Source organism: Thamnophis sirtalis, unplaced genomic scaffold, assembly GCF_051295495.1.
Source record: "Thamnophis sirtalis isolate CommonGarterSnake01/CBP01778 unplaced genomic scaffold, rThaSir2_p1.2 scaffold_5, whole genome shotgun sequence".
NCBI lineage: Eukaryota > Metazoa > Chordata > Lepidosauria > Squamata > Natricidae > Thamnophis > Thamnophis sirtalis.
This window is the reverse complement of record NW_028261385.1, coordinates 14,455,834-14,477,794: the sequence shown is the minus strand read 5'-3', so window position 1 is coordinate 14,477,794 and position 21,961 is coordinate 14,455,834. Positions and strand designations below refer to the sequence as shown.

The 21,961-nt window shown below is 42.5% G+C and overlaps 1 protein-coding gene across 1 annotated transcript in view; it reads right to left on the bottom strand.

Moving 5' to 3' along the window:
- Positions 1-21,961, bottom strand: part of DCC (DCC netrin 1 receptor) — a 734,614-nt gene that overhangs the window by 286,793 nt on the left and 425,860 nt on the right. The window contains exons 10-11 of the mRNA XM_087715396.1: positions 4,280-4,428; positions 3,160-3,298 (exon numbers count right to left, since the gene is read on the bottom strand). Coding sequence (XP_087571522.1) covers positions 3,160-3,298; positions 4,280-4,428 — 288 coding nt within the window. The remainder of the gene's footprint in view (positions 1-3,159; positions 3,299-4,279; positions 4,429-21,961) is intronic.

Here is a 21,961-nt window from a genome sequence, read left to right as displayed (position 1 = left end):
GGTTCGCCTGGTCCGCCAGTTACGGCCCTACCTGGACCGGGAGGCTCTCACAACAGTCACTCGAGCCCTTGTGATCTCTAGGCTGGAATACTGCAATGGGCTCTACATGGGGTTGCCCCTGAGGAGCACCCGGCGACTGCAGTTAGTCCAGAATGCGGCCGCGCGAGTGATAGTGGGCGCACCACGGTTCGCCCACATTACACCCATCCTCCGCGAGCTGCACTGGCTACCTGTGGGTCTCCGGGTGCGCTTCAGGGTATTGATGACCACCTTTAAAGCACTCCATGGTAGTGGGTCTGGATACTTGAGAGACCGCCTTCTGCCGATTACCTCCCTCCGACCGATTAGATCACACAGGCTGGGCCTCCTCCGGATTCCATCCGCCAGTCAATGCCGACTGGCAACTACACGGAGGAGAGCCTTTTCTGTTGTAGCTCCGACCCTGTGGAACGATCTCCCCGTTGAGATTCGTACCCTCACCACCATCCAAACCTTCCGCACAGCCCTCAAGATCTGGCTCTCCCAGCAGGCCTGGGGATAGGTTTTCAATTTACCCGCCCGAATGTTGATTGTTGAATGTATGTTGTGCTTTACTATTTTATTATTGGTCTTTTATTGTTGGTTTGTTATTGTACACCCTTCCCTTTGTGATTGTAAGCCGCCCTGAGTCCCCTCAGGGAGAAGGGCGGCCTATAAGTCTTATTAAAATCTAAAATCTAAAAAAAAAATCTAAACCATAAAGCTTGAATGCCCTTTAAGGGGCTCTGACATGACAACTGCATTCAGGACTCTTGGTTTCTAAAGTTGAGCTTGTTAACTTTTTCAACACTCAATTTATATTACCCGACACTTGTGATGGCGGACCTATGGCACACGTGCCAGAAGTGGCACATAGAACCATTTCTCCAGGCATGCCAACCATTGCCTGTTGGTCTTCTGGGTCCCAGCATGCACATGCATGCTGGCCAGCTGGTCTTTGCATGTGCAGGAGTCCTGGAAACTGGAAGAGCAGTTCCCTAGCGCATGCGTGCAGTGGGAAGCTGAGCATCCTGCTTCCGGCGTGCGCATGCATGCCAGTCACCTGATATTCTGGTTTCTGACATGCATGCACACACAAAGACCAGCATGCCAGAAACTGGAAGCTCAGCTGTCCGGTGTGCACATGTGCACTGGGGAGCTGCTCTTTTGGTTCTGGGTGCTCCCCCATATACGCATGTGTGCTCCCGTTTTGGCACTTGGTACACAATGGCAGGACCAACAAAAGAGAGAGGAAAGCAAAGTGAAAACTTTTGAAGTTTCACACAGGTTCTTTGGTGAGAACTGATAACATTTCCTTTCTCCCTATGCAAGATCTTCTAATATCTCACATAAAATTGTCAAAATCTCATGAAGTTTCTGCATTCTAAAAATATTTTAATGAGACTGGCTCTGACTTAAGAGTCCAAATCAATACTTTATGGCTGACCCATGCTCTAATAAGTTATATATTGTGAATTTATGAACACAGATCTTTAAATTTATTTATTCTGACATCACTGAGCAACAATGTGCAGCATTAATTACAATGTGATATGTTTTTTTAAAAAAAACATATAACATGCTGGCTAGTAATCTTTAGTTACTTGATTAAATCCATCCACTTTCTGCAGGAATTCTCTAATGGGAGAGATTACAAAATTACAAAAAAAAAAAAACAAACACCTTGCAAGAACTGTTTAGGGCAAAATTAATATGGAAATTGGCAGCAAGAGTTTAGGAGACATGAGACATTGATCCCATTAAATGTGTACAGCTATCATACGCAATTTGCTCAGTTAGTATTTTTCTTGATTGAGTTAATTTACAAAGTCTGGTTTCATAGTTCCTAGAACTTGTAGTGCAACTATAATATCTGTTCACTTGATGTTGAGTTTGTTGGCTAACTCCTTCTTACTGTTGTTTGGAATTAATGTTTGAAAAAAATAATAAAAAAAATAATTCAGTCATGTATTTCTACACTGTGTAACAAAATTTCTTCAGAAACGAAGAGGAAACAGCCTTCTATATGAAATGACTGGAAACTCATCATATATACCAAATCAGTAACCTATACTTTGCTCTTTATGTTTAGGCTGAAATTCGAGCTGAAGAAAGGTCTTGGATAAGAAGCAAAATGTCTTCAAAGAAAAAACAAGAAAGTCCAGTTGTGTCTTGAAAAAGCACCTTTGGGACAACCCTGATCTGGATGGCTGAGACTCTCCATAGACATTGAAATCCTAGAATTTAACTCGACATCAAGTAAAATAGTCAATGCAGAGTAGTTTTATGATACTGGTCTAGGATCAAGAAGAACCAGATTCTTCTTTCTCAAAGATGGATGGAATTGGAGCCAGTTACTCCTTCTCAGCTCAATCTATATTGACAGATTGGATGGATGGATGGATAGGGAGATAGATAGATAGATAGATAGATAGATAGATAGATAGATAGATAGATAGATAGATAGATAGATAGGTAGGTAGGTAGGTAGGTAGGTAGGTAGGTAGGTAGGTAGGTAGGTAGGCAGGCAGGCAGGCAGGCAGGCAGGCAGGCAGGCAGGCAGGCAGGCAGGCAGGCAGGCAGGCAGGCAGGCAGGCAGGCAGGCAGGCAGGCAGGCAGACAGACACTGATTTCACTCATTAATATTCTCATGTCTACATAGGATATCCTAAACTTATCTACCAAAATCCCTAATTCCAAAATTCTTTTGCTTTCTCTTTCTTTTTCTGTTTGGCGTATACTTAACAACAATTTTCAAAATATAACCAGGGAATAAGTGGATGATCCAATCTACCATTCAATGTCATTTCAGGAGGTTGATCTAGCAAGTGTTTGATAATGAGCAAAAGGTGTTTCAATTGCTAACACCTGAATATATGATCAAGAAAGAGGAGAACTAAACAGCAGTATTTATGGCCATGAGAATCTATTTTGAAGATCTAATTGGAAGGCCGTCTGAGTGAATCAGGAAACCAAATTCATTCTCTGAACCAAATTAACAAATCACTGATTTAGAAGAGTAGAAGTCCAGATATCTCGTTAAATGCCACTGAGTTTCCAAACCAAGCTGACACTTGTTTCAAATTACATTAATCTGATCTGATTAATTGTACATCCTAATGGTTCATAGTTCTAACTTACCATCTGAAAGAGTCCTAACTGTCAGGCCTTCAGTCGATACTCCTGGGCCATAATTATTGTAAGCCAGAAAGCGGAGAGTGTATTCTGTGAATATCTTCAGACCTTCCAGCTTGTAGGATACACCATTAACTTCTACAGTCTGGATGCAGAAAAGAATAAACAAAAAAGTCATAAAAATATAACAACAAGAAAATACTGTCTAGATTAGAACATTGTGATAGATCAGTGATGAGCAAATATTTTGGCATATGAGGAACAAAAGGTTAGATCATGTAACCTTTCAACTAACCTCATGTGCCAAAATCTCATGGCCATGACAGCAGATGGGGGGGGGGGGAAATGACCAAAAAACGACCCGCTTTTCACTCATTTCTGCCTTCCCCAGCCCCCAGGAGCACTCTAGAAGCCTCCTAAACGCTATGCATGGCCATTTTGATGAAGGGGGCAAGGTTTCAGGAGGCCAAAATGGTGTATTGTATATAAGACGCACCCAGATTTTCACCCTCTTTTTTGAGGGAAAAAGGTCAATCTTATACTCTGAAAAATACGGTAACAATTTTCAGGGGATTGAAAATTTAATGTATTAAAGGGTACACAAAAAGAGGCAAAATGCTATTGCACATATAAAATTTTTTATATGTCAGAGGTCATTCTGACCTTTTCAACTTAAGAAACAGCAGTGGTAGGAATGTGTCCTAAGTAAGGGAAATTATATTTTTATGTTGCTAAATTATTTTCCTGTCATGTATGATGGACCAAATACAATTTCCCCCCTACAAAATGTGGAATGGGATTTATATTTAACTGGGAAAAATTACCCAGAGAATCTCCATCTCTGGCAAAGTCACTAGAGACACATTCCTGCTAAGGAATCTGTTTCGTTCGGTTTGAATAATGAAACACAGAAAGAGCAAGAATTATTGCTTAATATTGTGGCACTCTCTTCTGTGAAATTTCTCTGATGTCACTGAGTGCCCACATTTTGATAATGCGTAGTTTACATCAAAGAATCATACTTCCCTCTTCAGGGGGATGAGGATGTTGATAAATCACACAAATTTAGAAAATGATTCCACCTTTCTGGTCATTTCAACTGCTATAAATGCCTTTGTTTCCTCACCTGTTCTTTCCCAGTTGGTCCTTCTGTATAGTACAACTTGTACCCTTGCACTGGGCCATTTGCATAGGCAGGTGGTTCCCATGTGATAAGAATTGAGGTAGGTGAGACAGAGACAGCCTGGAGGCTTTCTACTGGTCCAGGAACTTGCACTGCATTGGGGGAAAAAATAAACAGGAATAGTTCAGATGCTCAGATATAAAGTTGAGACATGTGGTGGCATAATGGTGAAGATGCTTGCCTCCTATGTAGAAGATTAAGAGTTCAATCCTAGGTAGCAGCAGATATTTCCCTCCTAGGGTGCAAAGAAAAAAAAAAATCTGCTCCAAACTCCTCATGGCGTTAGGAAAGGCATCTGGCCAGAAAATTCTCAGGTCCATTCAGTCAACCCCAACTCTATCTTAATTAAGGGATTACAGGGTCATAAAATGGGAGTTCAGATATAAAGTTAGAATAGTATTATGGTCATATAACATGAGACGTGGTGGCTCAGTGGCTAAGACACTGAGCTTGTCGATCAGAATGGTCAGCAGTTCAGCAGTTCAAATCCCTAGCGCTGCGTAACAGAATGAGCTCCCATTACTTGTCCCAGCCTCTGCCAACCTAGCAGTTCGAAAGCACGTAAAAATGAAAGTAGAAAAAATAGGAACCACCTTTCATGGGAAGGTAACAGTGTTCCGTGCACCTTTGGTGTTGAGTCATGCCAGCCACATGACCACGGAGACTTTTTCAGACAGTACTGGTTCTTCAGCTTTGAAACAGAGATGAGAACTGTCCCCTAGAGTTGGAAACGATTAGCACATATATGCGAGGGGAACCTTTACCTTTATGGTCATATCTATTCCAATAGCAACTATGATGACTTCAAGTTTTATCGTGAAATCTTGGACAACAAAATAAATACTGCTTGAAGAAGGATAAATACTGCTCCCATCTTCCAGGGGCAGGGAGCAGAGAAGGAGGGCCCAAGTGATTCAGAGGAATCAATCTGATATAAATACTATTCCATTCTACACAGAAGGCTTTAACAAGGATTTAGGCAAATTGGAATATGTTCAGAGTAAGGTAATGAGGATTGTCAAGAGACTACAAATTAAACTTTGTGAAGAGCGATTGAAGGAACTGGGAGTATTTAGTCTTATTAGGAGTACTGACAAGGGATATTATAGCACATCATGTATCTTGACTTCAGAATAGCGTTTGCCAAAGTACCGCAGGGCATTCTGATGAGCAACCTAATTAAATATAGGCTGAGGCTGCAAGATGGGTCTAGCACTGGCTAGAAAACATTAAGGGTGCTTGTTCCTGATCATATTGGAAAGAAGAATCAAATGCTGTAGGTGCCACATGATTCAATCTTGGGACTATTATATTTTCAATCACAACTTGAGAACCTTCTTGAAGAAGGAATCAGAAGTGTTGAAAAAGGTTCAGAACAAATTCTGTGAAGATTTTTGGGGACCTCAATCTGAATCCTGTGAGGAAAAAATGAAATTACTAGCATCAGATAGCTTTACGAAGAGAGGACTTAAGGTTGCAATAGCACTTTTTACCCATCTGGAATAATATCATACAAAGACCTGTTCTCTACACTTTGAAGGGACTAGAAATGAAATAATTATTTATTATTAAGGTAAAGGTTCCCCACACACGTATGTGCTAGTCATTCCCAACTCACCTCGGTTTCAAAGCCGAAGAGCCAGCGCTGTCCAAAGATGTCTCCGTAATCATGTGGCTGGCATGACTAAACACCAAAGACTCACGGAACACTGTTACCTTCCCACCAAAGGTGGTTCCTATTTTTTCTCCTTGCATTTTCACATGCTTTCAAACTGCTAGGTTGGCAGAAGCTGGGACAAGCAACGGGAGTTCACTCTGTTACGCAGCACTAGGGATTTGAACTGCTGACCTTTCTGATCGAAAGGCTGCTCTTAGCCACTGAGCCACTGTGTCCCAGTGATTTATTATTATGATCACAACTCATAACTTAAAAAGCTGACCAGGAAAAAACAACAACATGCAAACAATATAATAAATAATAAATGAGACAGCCAAATAAAAGCACCAGAACTTTATCGAGTACAACTGGGGAGACAGACGGCCCGCTGATATTTGGGATCTCCTCGTTATATGTGGACACACTCTGCAGAGTATTTTTTTTCTTAACCTCAGCAACTTTAAGATGTGCAGCAGGGGAATTTTGGGGAATGAAGTCCATACACTTTAAAGATGATGAGGTTGAGAAACACTGCTGTAGGACATTGGGCAAATTTTCATTATGTAACATGCTAAAGCAGATTCTGTAACTGATCAGGAGAAAAGGAATATATCTGGGTACCCTGGAAAGTTTACTAAAAGGGGTAGAATAAATGCACTTCCTACAACTATGGAGCTTCTCAGTCAGCCAGGTCACAGTTGTCCCAAAGGTGTTTTTTATCAAGAGGGAACTGGACTTCCTTATTTTTCTTTGAAGACGTTTCACTTCTCATCCATAAAGCTTCTTCTGCTCTGACTGGATGGTGGGGAATGGAATGATTTATTTTCCTTGCAGACAGCTGGTCATTTGCATTCTTTTAGAGAGTTGTTAAGTCCACTTGGAAGTTTGTCTGTGTCATCAGCGTCACTTGAGTACTCCAATTCGGTGTCGATGCTTTTCAGAACTGCTGAAAGGGTTCCCGTAGTCTGCAATTTTTCTGGTAATCCATTCACACTTTTGCACCACTTGACAGTGTTCATCCCAAAGTGCATAGCCAAATGTCTATGGAGACTCTCAGTCATCCAGGTCATGGTTGTCCCAAAGATGTTTTTTCAAGAGGCAACTGGACTTTTTTGGTTTTCTTAGAAAGAAAAGTCAGAGCTGAAGAAGGTTCTTGGATGAGAAGTGAAATGTCTTCCAAGAAAAAAACAAGAAAGTCCAATTGCTTCTTGAAAAAGTGCCTTTGGGATATTGCATACATCCCTACAAAACTTGTAGAATATATTTGTTTTTTTCCCCATGCCACAAAGGCATGGTTATATATATATATATATATTATAGGTTCTGGAGAGAACCTGTAATTCAGCAGTTTATCTAATGGAGTTTCCTTCCCAGCTAAATGAAGCTTAGCAAACACTATGAAAGAAACTCAGGGATGGGATTCAGTCGGTTCGGACCAGTTCGGGCGAACTGGTAGTTCCTGTGAGCTGTTGGCCCTGCCCATCAGCCCCTGCTCTTTCCTGTCCTATGTTTCCCTGTTTTTTAGCTCAGCTGATTCATGTGGCACAGGGGATTGCCACACATCAGCTGTTTTACTCACCGACACTGACATAGGAGGTAGGTTTTTAAGCTTAAAATGAACAGTTTTTGAATGCTGCGCACACAAAGCTCACACTCACTGAATTGGTTGTTAAACCAGTTGCATCCCACCACTGAAGAAACTCGGTCCGCTGGAAGAAAGTTAAGTTTAACCAATGATTGAAAATCAGCAGCCATGGGCTAGTCGTCATCTGAGATAAATATACATCAGTTACAAGGAGGAACTAAGGGGCACTTTTACATCTGAAGCCTTGAATATGAATCTTAACTGAGCTGTATTAATAAAGGAGAATATTTGCAGCTCAGGGTTGACACGAGCTGTCCTTGGTGCTCTCTGAACTCGCTTGTTTTGTTGCAGCTGTTTCATGACCCAAACTAGTTAACATCATTAGCACTGATGATGTTACCTAGTTGGTTAATGAAATGTCTGCAAGAAAACAAGCAAACTCAGAGAGCACCAGAGGTAGCTTCCTACTGATTCGGACTGGTTTGGCCAAACCAGTAGTGGTTTGGTGGCCTAGGTTGCTGGAACTTGAAGCAACCCAGGCCTGCCAGGTCTCCAAACTGGTTCTCCTACAGGGCCGCCATCTTGATTTTCAATTATGCGCATGTGCAGGACAATTGTAATCACACATTTTTTCTTTTTTAAACATTTTGCACATGCGCAGACCCATTTTTGTGCAAATGCGCACACGTGCATAACACACATCTGGCATGCAAGCGAGCTAAGTGAGTGTATGTGCACAAAAGTTTTGTGCGCACTGGACTGGTAGTAATGCTGGGAGCAACCCACCCCTGGAGAGCATCAAGGACTTTTCATAACTCAGCTGTAGTAGACGGCAGCAGGCAAACAACAGTCTCATTTGAGAGGAAAATTAAAGTCATATTGTCTGAATTCCTGCAGCTGCTGATGTGAGAACTTAGATAAAGATACAACATCTTCTTTTAAGAAGTTGCTTAAAAGCATTGTGTTCACATCTCTACATTGTCCAAATTACCTTTTCCCCACCAAGTCCATAGCTAGGCATAGTGAAATTGCACCCTACTCAATATTCAGTTTACGGCTTGGCTGGACTGTAATCATCTTCATGAATTTGGTGAACTTTTAGCTGAATTTTCAGACTATGAAACTCAGATAAGCAGCCTGCAAATAAATGTGTAGATACTACGGTCCCTTCCAAATAGTAGGAAAGGGTCAGAGGTGATACTTGCACATCCAAACAGGGTTACAGCAGACCAACTTCAGAGAAATCAAACCTGATAACAGTAATATTCCAAACAGAAAAATAAAATAATATTTTTAAATTAAAAGAAGACAGATTGTGAGAGAATGGAGCAGTTTCTTTAGTAGACACTTGTTTCAAAGTGGCATTCTCACGATGCATTTGGCAATAATGATGATCAGAATGTAAGTTAAGTCATATTAAAGAGGGATTGGAGGAATAGGGACTGTTAGGGGTTTGAACTTGCGGGCCTAATGGCAGTAGCAACAGCACTTAGACTGATATACCACTTCACAGTGCTTTACAGCCCTCTTTAAGCTGTTTACAGAGCATATTGCCCCAACAATCTGGGTCCTCATTTTACCCACCCCAGAAGGATGGAAGGCTGAGTTCACCTTGAGCTTGGTGAGATTTGAACAGCCCAATTGCAGGCAGCTGGCAGTCAGCAGAAGTAGCTTGCAGTACTGCATTCTAACCACTGTGCCACTGCAGCTTCAGTAGGGATCCATCAGGTGTAGTGAGTGTCAAAATCTACCCCTTCCTTACTTTAGTATAACACTGTGATGGGGTAAAGAAATTGCACAATTGCACTGTGATTTTTGTGACACCCATTTTGTCATTATCAGAATTAAACTTGGATGACTGTGCTATAGCGCCAAGCAGTTCTAGTGGACAACCACTTAATTATGAGCCAGTAGTGTGTTGCAGCTGCCAAAAAAGCTAATGCAGTCCTAAGCTACATCAACAGAGGAATAGTATCAAGATTACATGAAGCATTAGTACTGCTCTATACTGCTTTGAGTGAGACCACTTGGAATATTGCATTCAGTTCTGGTCACTGTTGTGGCCCAGCAGGAGCCGTTGGGGCTGCCGATGGACTCCGATAGCGAGGGACCCTATGAGTCGGCTCTGGAAGATGTGGAGGACCCTGGACAGGGTTCAGACTCCGAGCAGGGACCAGAGAGGCTGGTTGGCCACCAGGAGGCACCTGAGGCACGGAGCAGCAGTGAAAGCCAAAGAGAGTTTGTCCCTGATGTCAGGCCCTGGAGCAGTGGGAAGGAGCTAAGGGAGTTGGTCCTGGACGCTAGGCAAAGACGGGCAGATAAGCGTTGACAGCAACTACGGAGATATAGAAGATAATTGGGGCCAGGTGGTTGTGATTAAGCTCCTCCCAAGAGAGTATATAAGAAGAGACTTTAGGAGGAGGCTGTTTGCAGGACTCAACTATTATACTAAAGTTGGAGAAGCTCTGGTGTGTATTGCTTATCTGTGGAAGTCTGGGTTGCTGCCAAAGTCTTGTCGGTGTGTTAATTTACTGTAAATAAATTGTCTAGCAGTAATCTTGTGTCGGCGTGACTCACCCTACGGAGGGGGGGTCAGAACAGGTCACCATATGTTAAAAAAAGATGTTCAGACTCAAGAAAGAGTGCAGCAAAGAGCAGCAAAGATGATTAGAGTCTGCAGGTCAAAACATATGTCAAATGATTGCAAGAACCGGGAATGCCTAGTCCAGGGCAGACTGGATTGCCTAGTCCAGGGCAGACTACCAGTTCGGACTGGATTGCCAAACTTATAGCAAAAATAAGGGGTGGCTCCGTCCACCTGTGCCCGGCTCTATGGCATCCCATTTAGGCCATTTTTTCCAAAAGCACATGCAGGGAAGGATCTGTGCATATGTGGAAGGATCTGTGCATGCACGGAAGGATCTGAGCATGCACAGAGGCATGTTCACATTTGCGAACTGGTAGGGAAGGTAAGTGTATAGCACAGCACCCCTGCTCCAGGGAAGTCAAAGTAGCAGCCCATGGGCTGGATGTGACACGTACAGGCCACACCTACTCCAGCTCCACGAAGGGGGAAAACATCATGATACAGCAACATGATGCCAGGAGTTTGACACCCGTGGCACAGTGATAACAATGAGTGAAATAGCTTGCCTTCAGAAGTTGTAAGTATTCCAACACTGGAGGTTTTTAAGAATAGAATGGACAGTCATTTGCCTGGAAATGTATAGGGCAAGAGTGTCAAACTCGCATTGTCACATTGTCGTCCCGTGATGATTTGCGACTTCCCCCGCTTCATTTAGACAGGGGTGGGCATGTCCAATGTGTGACACATTCAGCCCATAGACTCAAGTTTGATACCCCTGGTATAGGGTCTCCTTGGGAAGGGGAAGGGCTGGACTAGAAGACATCCAAGGTCCCTTCCAACTCTTTTTTTCTGCATTCAGCATTTGGATCCTATAATTCTAATTGAAGGGGCTTTTAAGGGCTATTTGTGGGGGGGGGCTTTGGTAAAAGGGCTATGTTTAATGTTATTCCAATGTGAGGACCTATTAATTTCCATTAATGTTTTGCTTTAATCCATGCCTTTGAGGATGTGAGAAAATAAATCATAAACTAGATGGACAAAGAAGGAGAACCAAAGAAGTCACATCTTAATATCAATCTATTAGTTTCAAAGACCCATTTCTTGCACAGCAAATTAGCCATTGTTTAGCTTTTAAAGGCAGAAATAGAAAATCAGAAATAGAAATTCACTTCAGCTTTTAAATGCAGAAGTAGAAATTAATAGGAAGCTAACAACATGTGTCAGTTTAAAAAACAACAACAAACAAACAAATGGGTTTTAAAAAGTACTTTATATTATTTCTTTGTTGTTGTTTTTTTCTGTTTTATCTCCCAAACTTTCTATCTGCATTCTTTCTCTGGGAAACATTTTCAATAAACCTCTTCCTGCCATTAAGTCTCAGTTTACTGAACGTTAATGCCTAGGGCTATTTCTTTTTTTCTCTTTTCATTTCCTTTAAGTTCTCTTCAATTATTGAAAAATAAAACAGACATAAGACTGTTCTTACCAATGGAACAATTGTCTTCTACATACAGTAGCTGGATTATTATTTCATTTAGTGTCCTGGTTCTACAATCCATTACTCTACTGGAAATATATATATTTATTCTCTTTCTAGTGCTGTACAATTTTTTGTTTTTGTTTTCTTCCTCTCAAGCCTTTTAGTATATTAATCTATTAACGTACTAAATTGTGCTGCACGAAACCATCTTAACTATTTGGGTTGATGCTTTGCATTTATTGATTTCTGCAATTTTACATTATCATTTTACAGTATCATTTGTTTCTCTTGAAATAATTCAGTTTTGAAGGATGAAATTTATTTCCCCCGCCCCCAAAAGGAAAATAAATAAAGGCACATACAGTTTATACAATGACAGCCAGTTGGTAAAGGTTCCCCTCGCACATATGTGCTAGTTGTTCCCGACTCTAGGGGTCGATGCTCATCTCCATTTCAAAGCTGAAGAGCCAGCGCTGTCCAAAAATGTCTCTGTGGTCATGTGGCCAGCATGACTAAATGTCAAAGGCACACAGAACGCTGTTACCTTCTCGCCAAAGGTGGTTCCTATTTTTCTACTTGCATTTTTACATGCTTTTGAACTGCTAGGTTGGCAGAAGGGAGGCCTAGTAGGGCACAGAAGGGAGGCCTAAAATGGGGCATAGGGGAGTGCAGTGTGCCCCCCCGGCCCATTTTTGCTCCGGGGGGGGGGGCAGGAGGCTGAGTGCTGCCTGTCACGCCCCCTGGCCATGCCCACCATGGCCATGCCAGCCAGTCATTAGGGCAGAGAACTGCTAAATTAGTTGAATCCCAGTAAACAGTAACAGAGTTGGAAGGGACCTTAGAAGTCATCTAGTCCAATGCCCTGCCCACTCAGGAGACCTGTACTAGGGATTCGAACCACCAAACTGCTGACCTTTCTGATCGACAAGCTCAGTGTCTTAGCCACTAAGCCACCTAGTCCCACCACTGTTTGGCCCTAATAATGAGAAACAGCAGTCTTTTTATTTACAGCCTTAAGAACACAGTTCACTTTGCTTTACGCCTCCTAATTTTCTGCAGAGGAAAAAAAAATCCAATGCAAGCTGTTTGCGAATCCTTTCACCTATCAATAAACCGGAGCGTGATTTGATTGTCTGTGATTTCTCTTCTTCGTCTTCTCTTGTCTTACTGCAGTTAACAGCTTTAATTACATTTCTAGAAAATTTGCTTCAGGGCTCTGCAGGGTGAGGCAGCTTCAGAAAGCTTGGAGGCAATGTAATTATTAGCATAATGAAATCCCTGCTACCCTGCTCTTAACAATTTTGGAAGGCATGACAGCTATTTGTCAAAAAAAAATAAATATCTCAGCACATATAGACTTTTGCCGCTGTTGATCCATAAAGGTTGACATCTCAAGAAGTGATTCTATGTTTCATTGGGCTTTAAGAGGTTCATCAGTAATTCCTACAGGCTGGACTAGATTAATGGATTTTATTGACTTAGATTTGGTGGACACCAACAACCAATCCGTAATGTCCCAAAGGTGCTTTTTCAAGAGGCAACTGACTTTCTGGGTTTTTTCCCCCCCTTTCTGGAAAAGCTTCAGCCAACGCAACATACATGTATGCATCAAACCCAAGAATACACTGAGGCAGAAGCTTGTCCATCCCAATGATAAAACACCCAAAGTCCACACTTTAAAGAGAGAGCACAGCTGGATTGAAAGAGGGGTCAAAGAGACCATCTAGGTCAAAATTGAACAGCCCTTTCTCAATGGGGGAGGAAGGGATACAACATTATTGATCTCCAATCTACAATACAGTTCTTTCAACAGTTCCAAGAAGGCTCCACACCAGTGATGGGTTTCCATTTTTTTACTACTGGTTCACTCGTGCTTGCGCTCCTTCATGCGTGCAATGCTTCTGTGCATGTGCAGAAGTGTCCAGGTAGGTGGGCAGAGCCTCCCACCACCACCACCACTACTGGTTTTCCCAATCCGGGCTGAACCGGCAGAAACCCACCTGTGCTCCACACCTATTTGCACCATTCAGGTGACCCTGATAACACAGATGTAACCTCCAGGTGGTCTTCACAACTCACTAAAAGAATGCAAATGACCAGCTGTCATTATGAGTATAAATCCTTCCATTCTCCATCATCCAATCAAAGCTGAAGAAGCTTCTTGGATGAGAAGTGAAACATCATCAAAGAAAAACCAGAAAATCCAGTTGCCTCTTGAAAAAAGCACCTTTGGGACATCCATGACCTGGATGACTGAGAATCTCCATAGACAAACCATGATAGATCCATTATGACAGTGGTCCCCAACCTTTTGGGTACCAGGGACTAGTTCCATAGAAAACAATTTTCCATGGATATGGTGCGGTGTGGGGTGGTGGTGGTTTCATGTGCTACCTAGATCCTGGGCCTGTGAACATGAAACGTTGCATAGTTGCGAGGTCCAGTTCCTAACAGGTGATAGACTAGTACCGGTCCATGGCCCAGAGATCCCTGCAATATAAAATTTCCTCCAAAGAAAAGGAAAAAAATGAGTCGGGTTGTGATGAGTGTTGGTGGAAGAAAGATCAATGCTGACTAAGTTTTGGGGACAGATTAAAAAATCTGTACAGACTTCACTCTTATTGGGCTGAAATAGTGGAATCTAGTTAAGTTTTCTGAACTCTGGAGTTGTGGACCGAAAGGTGATTATGAGCTTCCCCCAAATGGTAAGTAATTTATGATAATCCTCCAACAGTATGTACTATACGATTGCAATTAGTTTGAGAGGTATTACAAATCCTCTTAAGAGACTGGTAGTTGGGGGGGGGGATTTCTCTTCTTTTTCTTCCTTTTTTGTAGTCGTCTTATTGTATGCTGAAAAGAACACCCTCTAACACATTTCCACATGAATTCACAGAAATGCAAATGAAATTCTATCCCTCTCACAAATACGATCCGATTATTATGGTAGCCATAAAGAAATCAGCCTAAAGCAAAATTAAAAGTTAATGTCGGAGGAGACCATTCTTCACAGAAATAGGATCTGAATATCTAACTGAATATCACACTTAATATGAAGTATTTTAAGCAAATGGAATACATTTACTTAAGTTACTCCTCACTTTTCCTAGGTAGGCACCTAAAATGAATCCGAATGAAATGAAATTGAAAGCTGCCCGCTTTCTGAAAAGGTCTGTCAGGAAAAAAATATTTTTTAAAAAAAAAAACCAAAATGAGGAAATTTATCAGGGCAGTCTTACACATGCTTTTCTAAAATGGCTTTTCTTGACAACCATTTCTGACGGAGAAGACGTGATGAAAGATCACACCCTTAAACCCTTTGAATTCCTTCCTATCCAGACAAAAATGATCAATAATGTCATTATTATAACAAAAAAAAATGGTGCCGTCATACTTTTATCAAAAATCAGAAACGTTTAGTTACTAACTGAACCTCAGCAGTGATTATGCCAATTTCAGTCCTGGAATTCAATAGATAAAAAGTTCATTACCTCCCTGGCAGATTTAGGCTGCTGTATAGAGAAAGCTGGAAGAAGACAAATAGCTTTCTGTAGTAGATTTCAGACAGCCATTTCCAAAATAATCTTAAATGCATCTGAAATTATTTGTGTTCCCTCACGAAGAGAAAGATTAAATCTGTTTTACTTTGTAATAATTGTCAAATCCTTTCAGATGATATCATGCCCCAAAGTGAACAAAATATACTACCGGGCTATTCAGAGAACCATTTAATCACAATTTCTCTCAGAGTAGCTGAAGATGAAGAGGGCAAATTGGTCACGGCCTTTTAGCTATTCTGAAGAGTGAAATATTTCATACTGGGAAGAAAATTTGGACCTTGGTCTTTTTTTTTCCTGAAAAAAAAATGAAAATCTAGAAGCTAAATCTCTGCATGAGATAATATAGCATAGTGTTTTCCATCTACTGAGATGCCTTTGAAACAAATCAAAATTAACTGCTTTAGAAAAAGTCCAAAGGTCAGATTTATCCACTGGTATCAAGAGAATCCTTCAAGTTCTCATAATAGATACAGGTAGTCCTTGATTTATGACAACAATTGAGCCCAAAATGTCCATTGCTAAGCAAGACAGTTGTTAAGTGAGTTTTGCCCCATTTTATGGCATCTCTTCCCACGTTGGAAAATACCCTGATGTTGGGAAAGACTGAAGGCAAAAGGAGAAGAGGATGGCAGAGGATGAGATGGTTAGATAGTGTCATCAATGCAATGAACATGGATTTGGGCAGACATCAGGAGACAGTGGAGGATGGGGGGGTGGGGGCAGTGGTCCACAGGGTCGCAAAGACTTGAACACAACTTAGCAACTAAACAACAGCAATATACTAAATATGAAAGCAAACATAGAATTCCTACAGTAGATGTACCTCCACTTGTGTACTGGACCCGTGTCCCTCCTGGCTGGTTGCCAACAGCAGTGAGGTGACACGAGGCTGGATCCAAGCGGTTGTTGTGGCATCTCTTCGGGAGGGGCACTTTCCCACCGAGCTTAAGGCAGCGGTGGTGAGACCCCTTCTGAAGAAACCGTCTTTGGATCCAGCTGTTCTTAATAACTACTGTCCAGTCTCCAACCTATGTGGGGAAGGTTGTTGAGAAAGTGGTGGCCCTCCAGCTTCAGCGTACCTTGGAGGAAGCAAACTATCTTGACCCCTTCCAGTCCGGCTTCCGACCAGGTTACAGCACAGAAACCGCTTTGGCCGCATTGACCGATGATCTCTGGAGAGCTAGGGATGGAGGCTTTGCGTCCATCCTGGTTCTCCTTGACCTCTCAGCGGCTTTCGATACCATCGACCATGGTATCCTTCTGCGACGACTGCGGGAGGTGGGAGTGGGCGGCACTGTCTTGCAGTGGTTCTCCTCCTACCTCTCGGACAGGTCGCAGTCGGTGTTGGTGGGTGGGCAGAGATCGTCCCCGAGGCCCCTAACATATGGGGTGCCACAGGGGTCAGTCTTGTCCCCCCTCCTATTTAACATATACATGAAACCGCTGGGCGAGATCATCCGAAGGCACGGGATAAAGTATCACCAATATGCGGACAATACTCAATTGTATCTGTCCGCCCCGTGCCAACTCAATGAAGCGGTGGACGTGATGAACCAGGGTTTGGAGGCTGTTAAAGACTGGATGAGAGCAAACAAACTGGTGCTCAACCCAGACAAGACCAAGTGGCTGTTGTGTTTTCCTCCCAATAATTTGACCACCGTACCATCAATCAGGCTGGGGGGACAAAACTTATACCCCTCAGATAGGGTCCGCAACTTGGGAGTCCTCCTGGATCCACAGCTGAGTTTTGATCACCATCTATCGGCTGTGACCAGGGGGGCATTTGCCCAGGTTCGCCTGGTGCGCCAGTTGCGGCCCTACCTGAATCGGGAGGCTCTCACGACAGTCACTCGAGCCCTTGTGATCTCTAAGCTGGAATACTGCAACGTGCTCTACATGGGGCTGCCCTTGAAGAGCACCCGGAGACTTCAGCTAGTACAGAACGCGGCCGCGCGAGTGATTGTGGGCGCACCGTGGTTCGCCCGCATAACACCTATCCTCCGCGAGCTGCGCTGGCTGCCTGTAGATCTCCGGGTGCAATTCAAGGTCTTACTTACCACCCATAAAGCGCTCCATGGTAGTGGATCTGACTATTTGAGAGACCGCCTTCTGCCAATAACCTCCCTGCGTCCCATCAGATCGCATAGAGCGGGCCTCCTCCGTATACCATCCGCCAGTCAGTGCCGACTGGCGACTACCCGGAGGAGAGCCTTCTCAGTTGCTGCTCCGACGCTATGGAACAATCTCCCCATGGAGATTCGTACCCTGACCACAGTCCAGGCCTTCCGTACAGCCCTTAAGATCTGGCTAGCCCGTCAGGCCTGGGGATAAACTCTTCTGCCCCTCCCGAATGCTGAGTGAATGTTGTGTTTTAGTACTTTTTAGTTATCTCACATTTTTTTTCTATATTTTGTCTTCACTCCCCTTCCCTTACTATTGTAAGCCGCCCTGAGTCCCCTCAGGGAAAAGGGCGGCCTATAAATGCTAAATAAAATATTTTTTAAAAAAAATCTAAATTTTGTAAGGCCTGTATCTTAAGTATCACTGGAACTTATGGTATGTGGACAGGGGTGGGCTTCAAAAATTATAGCAATGGGTTCACTGCCCTGTTGCTGGGTGGGCTTGGCCATGGTGGGTGTGGCTTAGTCGATCTCCTTCATCACGGTGTGGCGGGTGTTTTTCACTCTCCCCAGGCTCTGGAGGCTTTCCTCGAGCCTCCAGGAGACTGAAAACTGCTTCTCCCGGGCTCTGGAGGCCTTCCGGAGACCAGAAACAGGCCTTTTTCCAGACTTCTGAAATCTCTAATAGGCCCATTTTCCCCTCTCCCCGAGTCTCTGTGTGGGCCCTGCATTTACCTGGCATGATGAACAAGCCATGTGGAGACTCCTGGGAGGGGCGAGGCAGGGTGGGAGGGACAGGGTCGGGTGGGTGTGGCCAGCCAGGGGGGCATTTGGGGGTTCACTAGCTAGGGCATAATCCTAGCTAGAGGATCGCCCAAACCTGTGCGAACCCCCAGCAGCCCACCCCTGTATGGGGAGCTGCCTTACATAGTGAACTACTGAACTGAAGCTGGTAGCCATTTTGGTGAAGAATGTTCTGCTTTGGACTCTTTTTAGTTACCTGTAATGACCCTCAGATTCTTCTAGGAAGAAAGCCAAGAGAAGGAACTTGCAATTGGGAGTGGAGTCTTGCCTGAGGATCTTAGTTCTGCCTGAATTCCGACTAGTTTCTCTAGCCTTCATTCTTTGGTTCTTTCTTTATTTGTCCTGGGTGCTCCACAGTTGCTCTTCAGGCTCCTTGTTTAACTGTGGTTCCTGATTCGTATCAATCCTGGCTTGTTCTTAACACTGGCTACTCTCTTGTTCCATTGCTTATGGCTTTATCTTTGGATGCAGTAAATCAGGGGTGTCAAACTCAATTTCATTGAGAGATGCATCAGGGTTGTGTTTGACCTCAGATGGCCAGGGTAGGCATGGCCAGCTCAACGTCACGTGTTGGGGGCGCCTGTGAAAGCCCGAGGACTTTGTCAGTAAAAACAGGCTCCCGAGCTCTGTCTTCAGCTGCAATAGCCTCCTGCATCCCTGTGCCAGCAAAAATGGAGTTCCCACAGTCTTCCCAAGTAACAGAGTAGCTTTAGCTAAATTTCTCTTTTGTATTGACTTATCTGTTGATTATATTAGCATATTTATATTTATAAAACATCTTTATATTTAATTCATAACTAGCAGTAATCTTTCTTTGTCTAATTTCTACCTCTTGTCTCTAACCCACTCATAAAATCATTCCATATCAAGGAATATTCTGTGTCTTCTTTATCTTTTATTTTTAAAGTCACTCTATCTCAGCACAACCTAACATTTTTTTCATATTACATCCTCATCTGATGGGGGGGGGGTTTCCCCTTTTTTCCAATATACACACATGGTTGCAAAAGATAATTAAGTAACGTATAGACCTGAAAACATAAATATTTTTGTTGGGCATTATGTCGGAGGGTTATGACAAAGGGACTACATATCTAGTTTTGCATGTACTGACAGTATCAAGGATAGTATTTGCAAAATATTGGAAAAACCGTGGGCCAGATCTAAGAACTCTGTGGAACAGATCCGGCCCTGGGGCCTTGAGTTTGACACCTCTGCAGTAAATGGATAACCATGTGCTCTTTATGGAAGGAGGGATTATTCTCTGGGGACAGTGTCTGTACCCTTTGAGTCTTAAAAACACAATGCGCATGGACATTGAAGTGTCTGAGGTCAAATAATTTCTCTTGCTATCATAGAACAGGTGAACCTGTTCTACCAAAATACCTAAAATGGAACATTTTTCTTTAACTTGATGTCCTCCATATATACTGACATATAATTCTCTGCAGGGCACCCAATGAGTTATTGACCTCTTCTAATAGGAGTTGTCATCCAACATATTTGTAAGGCTTCAAGTGGGAGAAAGTTAAAACAAAATGAGATAGTTCACACAGAGTTTCTTGCACAATATATTACAGGAGTTTTTAAATGCTCTACGCTACTCCCTACAAAGTCACCTTAATTTACACGCTGGAAACCTATTGCTCTTCACAACTGTCTTTCTAATATTCACTGCAGCTCTTTCCCATGCACAATTTCTTTGAGATAAATCAGGAAGGAAATATTGATTTTACAACTTGACTCGGATGATCAGCGGCTCTGCTTTGTATTAAAAGTTATGTTCATTTCCTTGTCTTACATATTGAAGTCTAAAGCTAAAAGCAAGTTGATGGTATTGATCTAATACAGTTATCCAGGATGCAGGATTTTTGTCCTCATTTAAAGCTGCTCTCACAAAATAGCACAGTATGATTAGCTGCAGAATTTAATCCTAGCTGACTGGCAAGTACATTCTGACAATGTGCAGGTGATGGAATTATCTCATTGGCATTTGTCTATCATGGGATGATGGGTTTATTTACTTTAGTGATGCACAGTGCTCTGATAGATCTAACCAACCCCCCCTCCCCAAAAATTCAAAGAGTGAATTAAAAGACTGTCAGCTTTACTTCACCATTTTATTTATACATTTGATCCTCTAAAATGAAATTTAGTTACAATCTCTGTGATGGAATTGCACTATAGGCTTTCCAAGGCCTTCCAAGGGAAAAATAAGTCTCTTTCCATGCCCATCTTTTTATTCCCAAAATCCTGGCTGCTATGTTATATTCCACAAAAATGAAGAAGTGATCAAATTTGTCCCAGAAACAAAGAAAATGGGAGAAGAATATCAATCACCCCCCCCCCCCTTCATTTGCTATCCATGGTTTGTCTGTGGTTATTTAAGCCTCTGGAGCAATTCACTTCTAAACTCTCCGAAAAGTGGATGCTTACTATACAGATAATTCTCAATTTACAATAGTCTGTTTAGCGACTGTTAGAAGTTACAATAGCACTGAAAACAATGACTTAGGATCATTTCTCGCATTTTTGACCTTTGCAGCACTCAGAATCACTTGGTTGAGGAGCACAGCTATAGAAATTGAATGAATGAATGAATATTCCCTAATTCCAAAAGATCTGGACTAAAGAAGAGAATAATTTGGAATAATATCCATGGTGATAAAACTAGTCTTAGGGTGAGGTACAATGACGTTCTTTTTCCTCCTACGTTTCAAAAGGAACACAATGTTAATTTGTTTGCAGGTTGAATAAATCAAATTTGGATTTTCTAGTTAAATATCTGTGCAGAACAACTACCTTTAAAACCAAATATCTTTTGGACCATGAAATCATTCAAGGGTTGTGATGTAGTCCGTGACTTCAAATTACATACAAGCTGAGTATCAAATAAAGGTCTTATTCAAGGACCACACACTGTCAACAGGAGAGGATCAGCAGATTTGCAAAAGCCATCATTAAAGCCTGAAGGCCATCTGCACCATTCCAAGTGCCACACCATTGACTCCAAACTCCAAGGGTTTGCTTCTCCATCAGGTGTTCTGTTCAAAATGTCAATTTCTTAAATGATGGGTGTTTGAAGAAAGAAAAACAGGGTAACAACATCTGCCACCCCACATTTGAGTTGCAAAAGGGTTACCTTTCTGCAGGAAGCTATTTGTCAAATATTTTATAGCACAGCCACTTTTGTTTCCCTAACACATCCACTTCTGATGGCCTCGTGCTCATCTGCAGCACTGTTAAAAATGAGATTGGCCTCTCTCTCTCTCTCTCTCTCTCTCTCTCTCTCTCTCTCTCTCTCTCTCTCTCTCTCTCTCTCTCTCTCTCTCTCTCTCTCTCTCTCTCTCTCTCTGTATATCTCTATATATACGTGTGTGTGTGTGTGTTTGTGTGTGTGTGTGTGTGTGTGTGTGTGTGTGTGTGTGGTTCGTTTGTTGACTAGGGTTGGTTTCCAGATGTCTGGTAGGCGCGGAAGGTATTATCACGTTTATTCATGTTGTGGGGGTGTTTCTCTATTTCGATAGCTTCCATAATTATTCTCTTGTTGAAGTGTTCTGTTTTGGAGATTAACCTGGAGATTCCTTCAAAATTAATTTCAAAAGTATAAGGTAAAGGTAGATTCCCCTCACACATAAGTGCTAGTCATTCCTGGCACTAGGGGGTGGTGCTCATCTCCGTTTCAAAGCTGAAGAGCCAGCGCTGTCCGAAGATGTTTCCATGGTCATGTGGCCGACATGACTAAGCACCCAAGGCACATGGAATGCTGTTATCTTCCCACCAAAGGTGGTTCCTATTTTTCTACTTGCATTTTTACATGCTTTTGACCTGC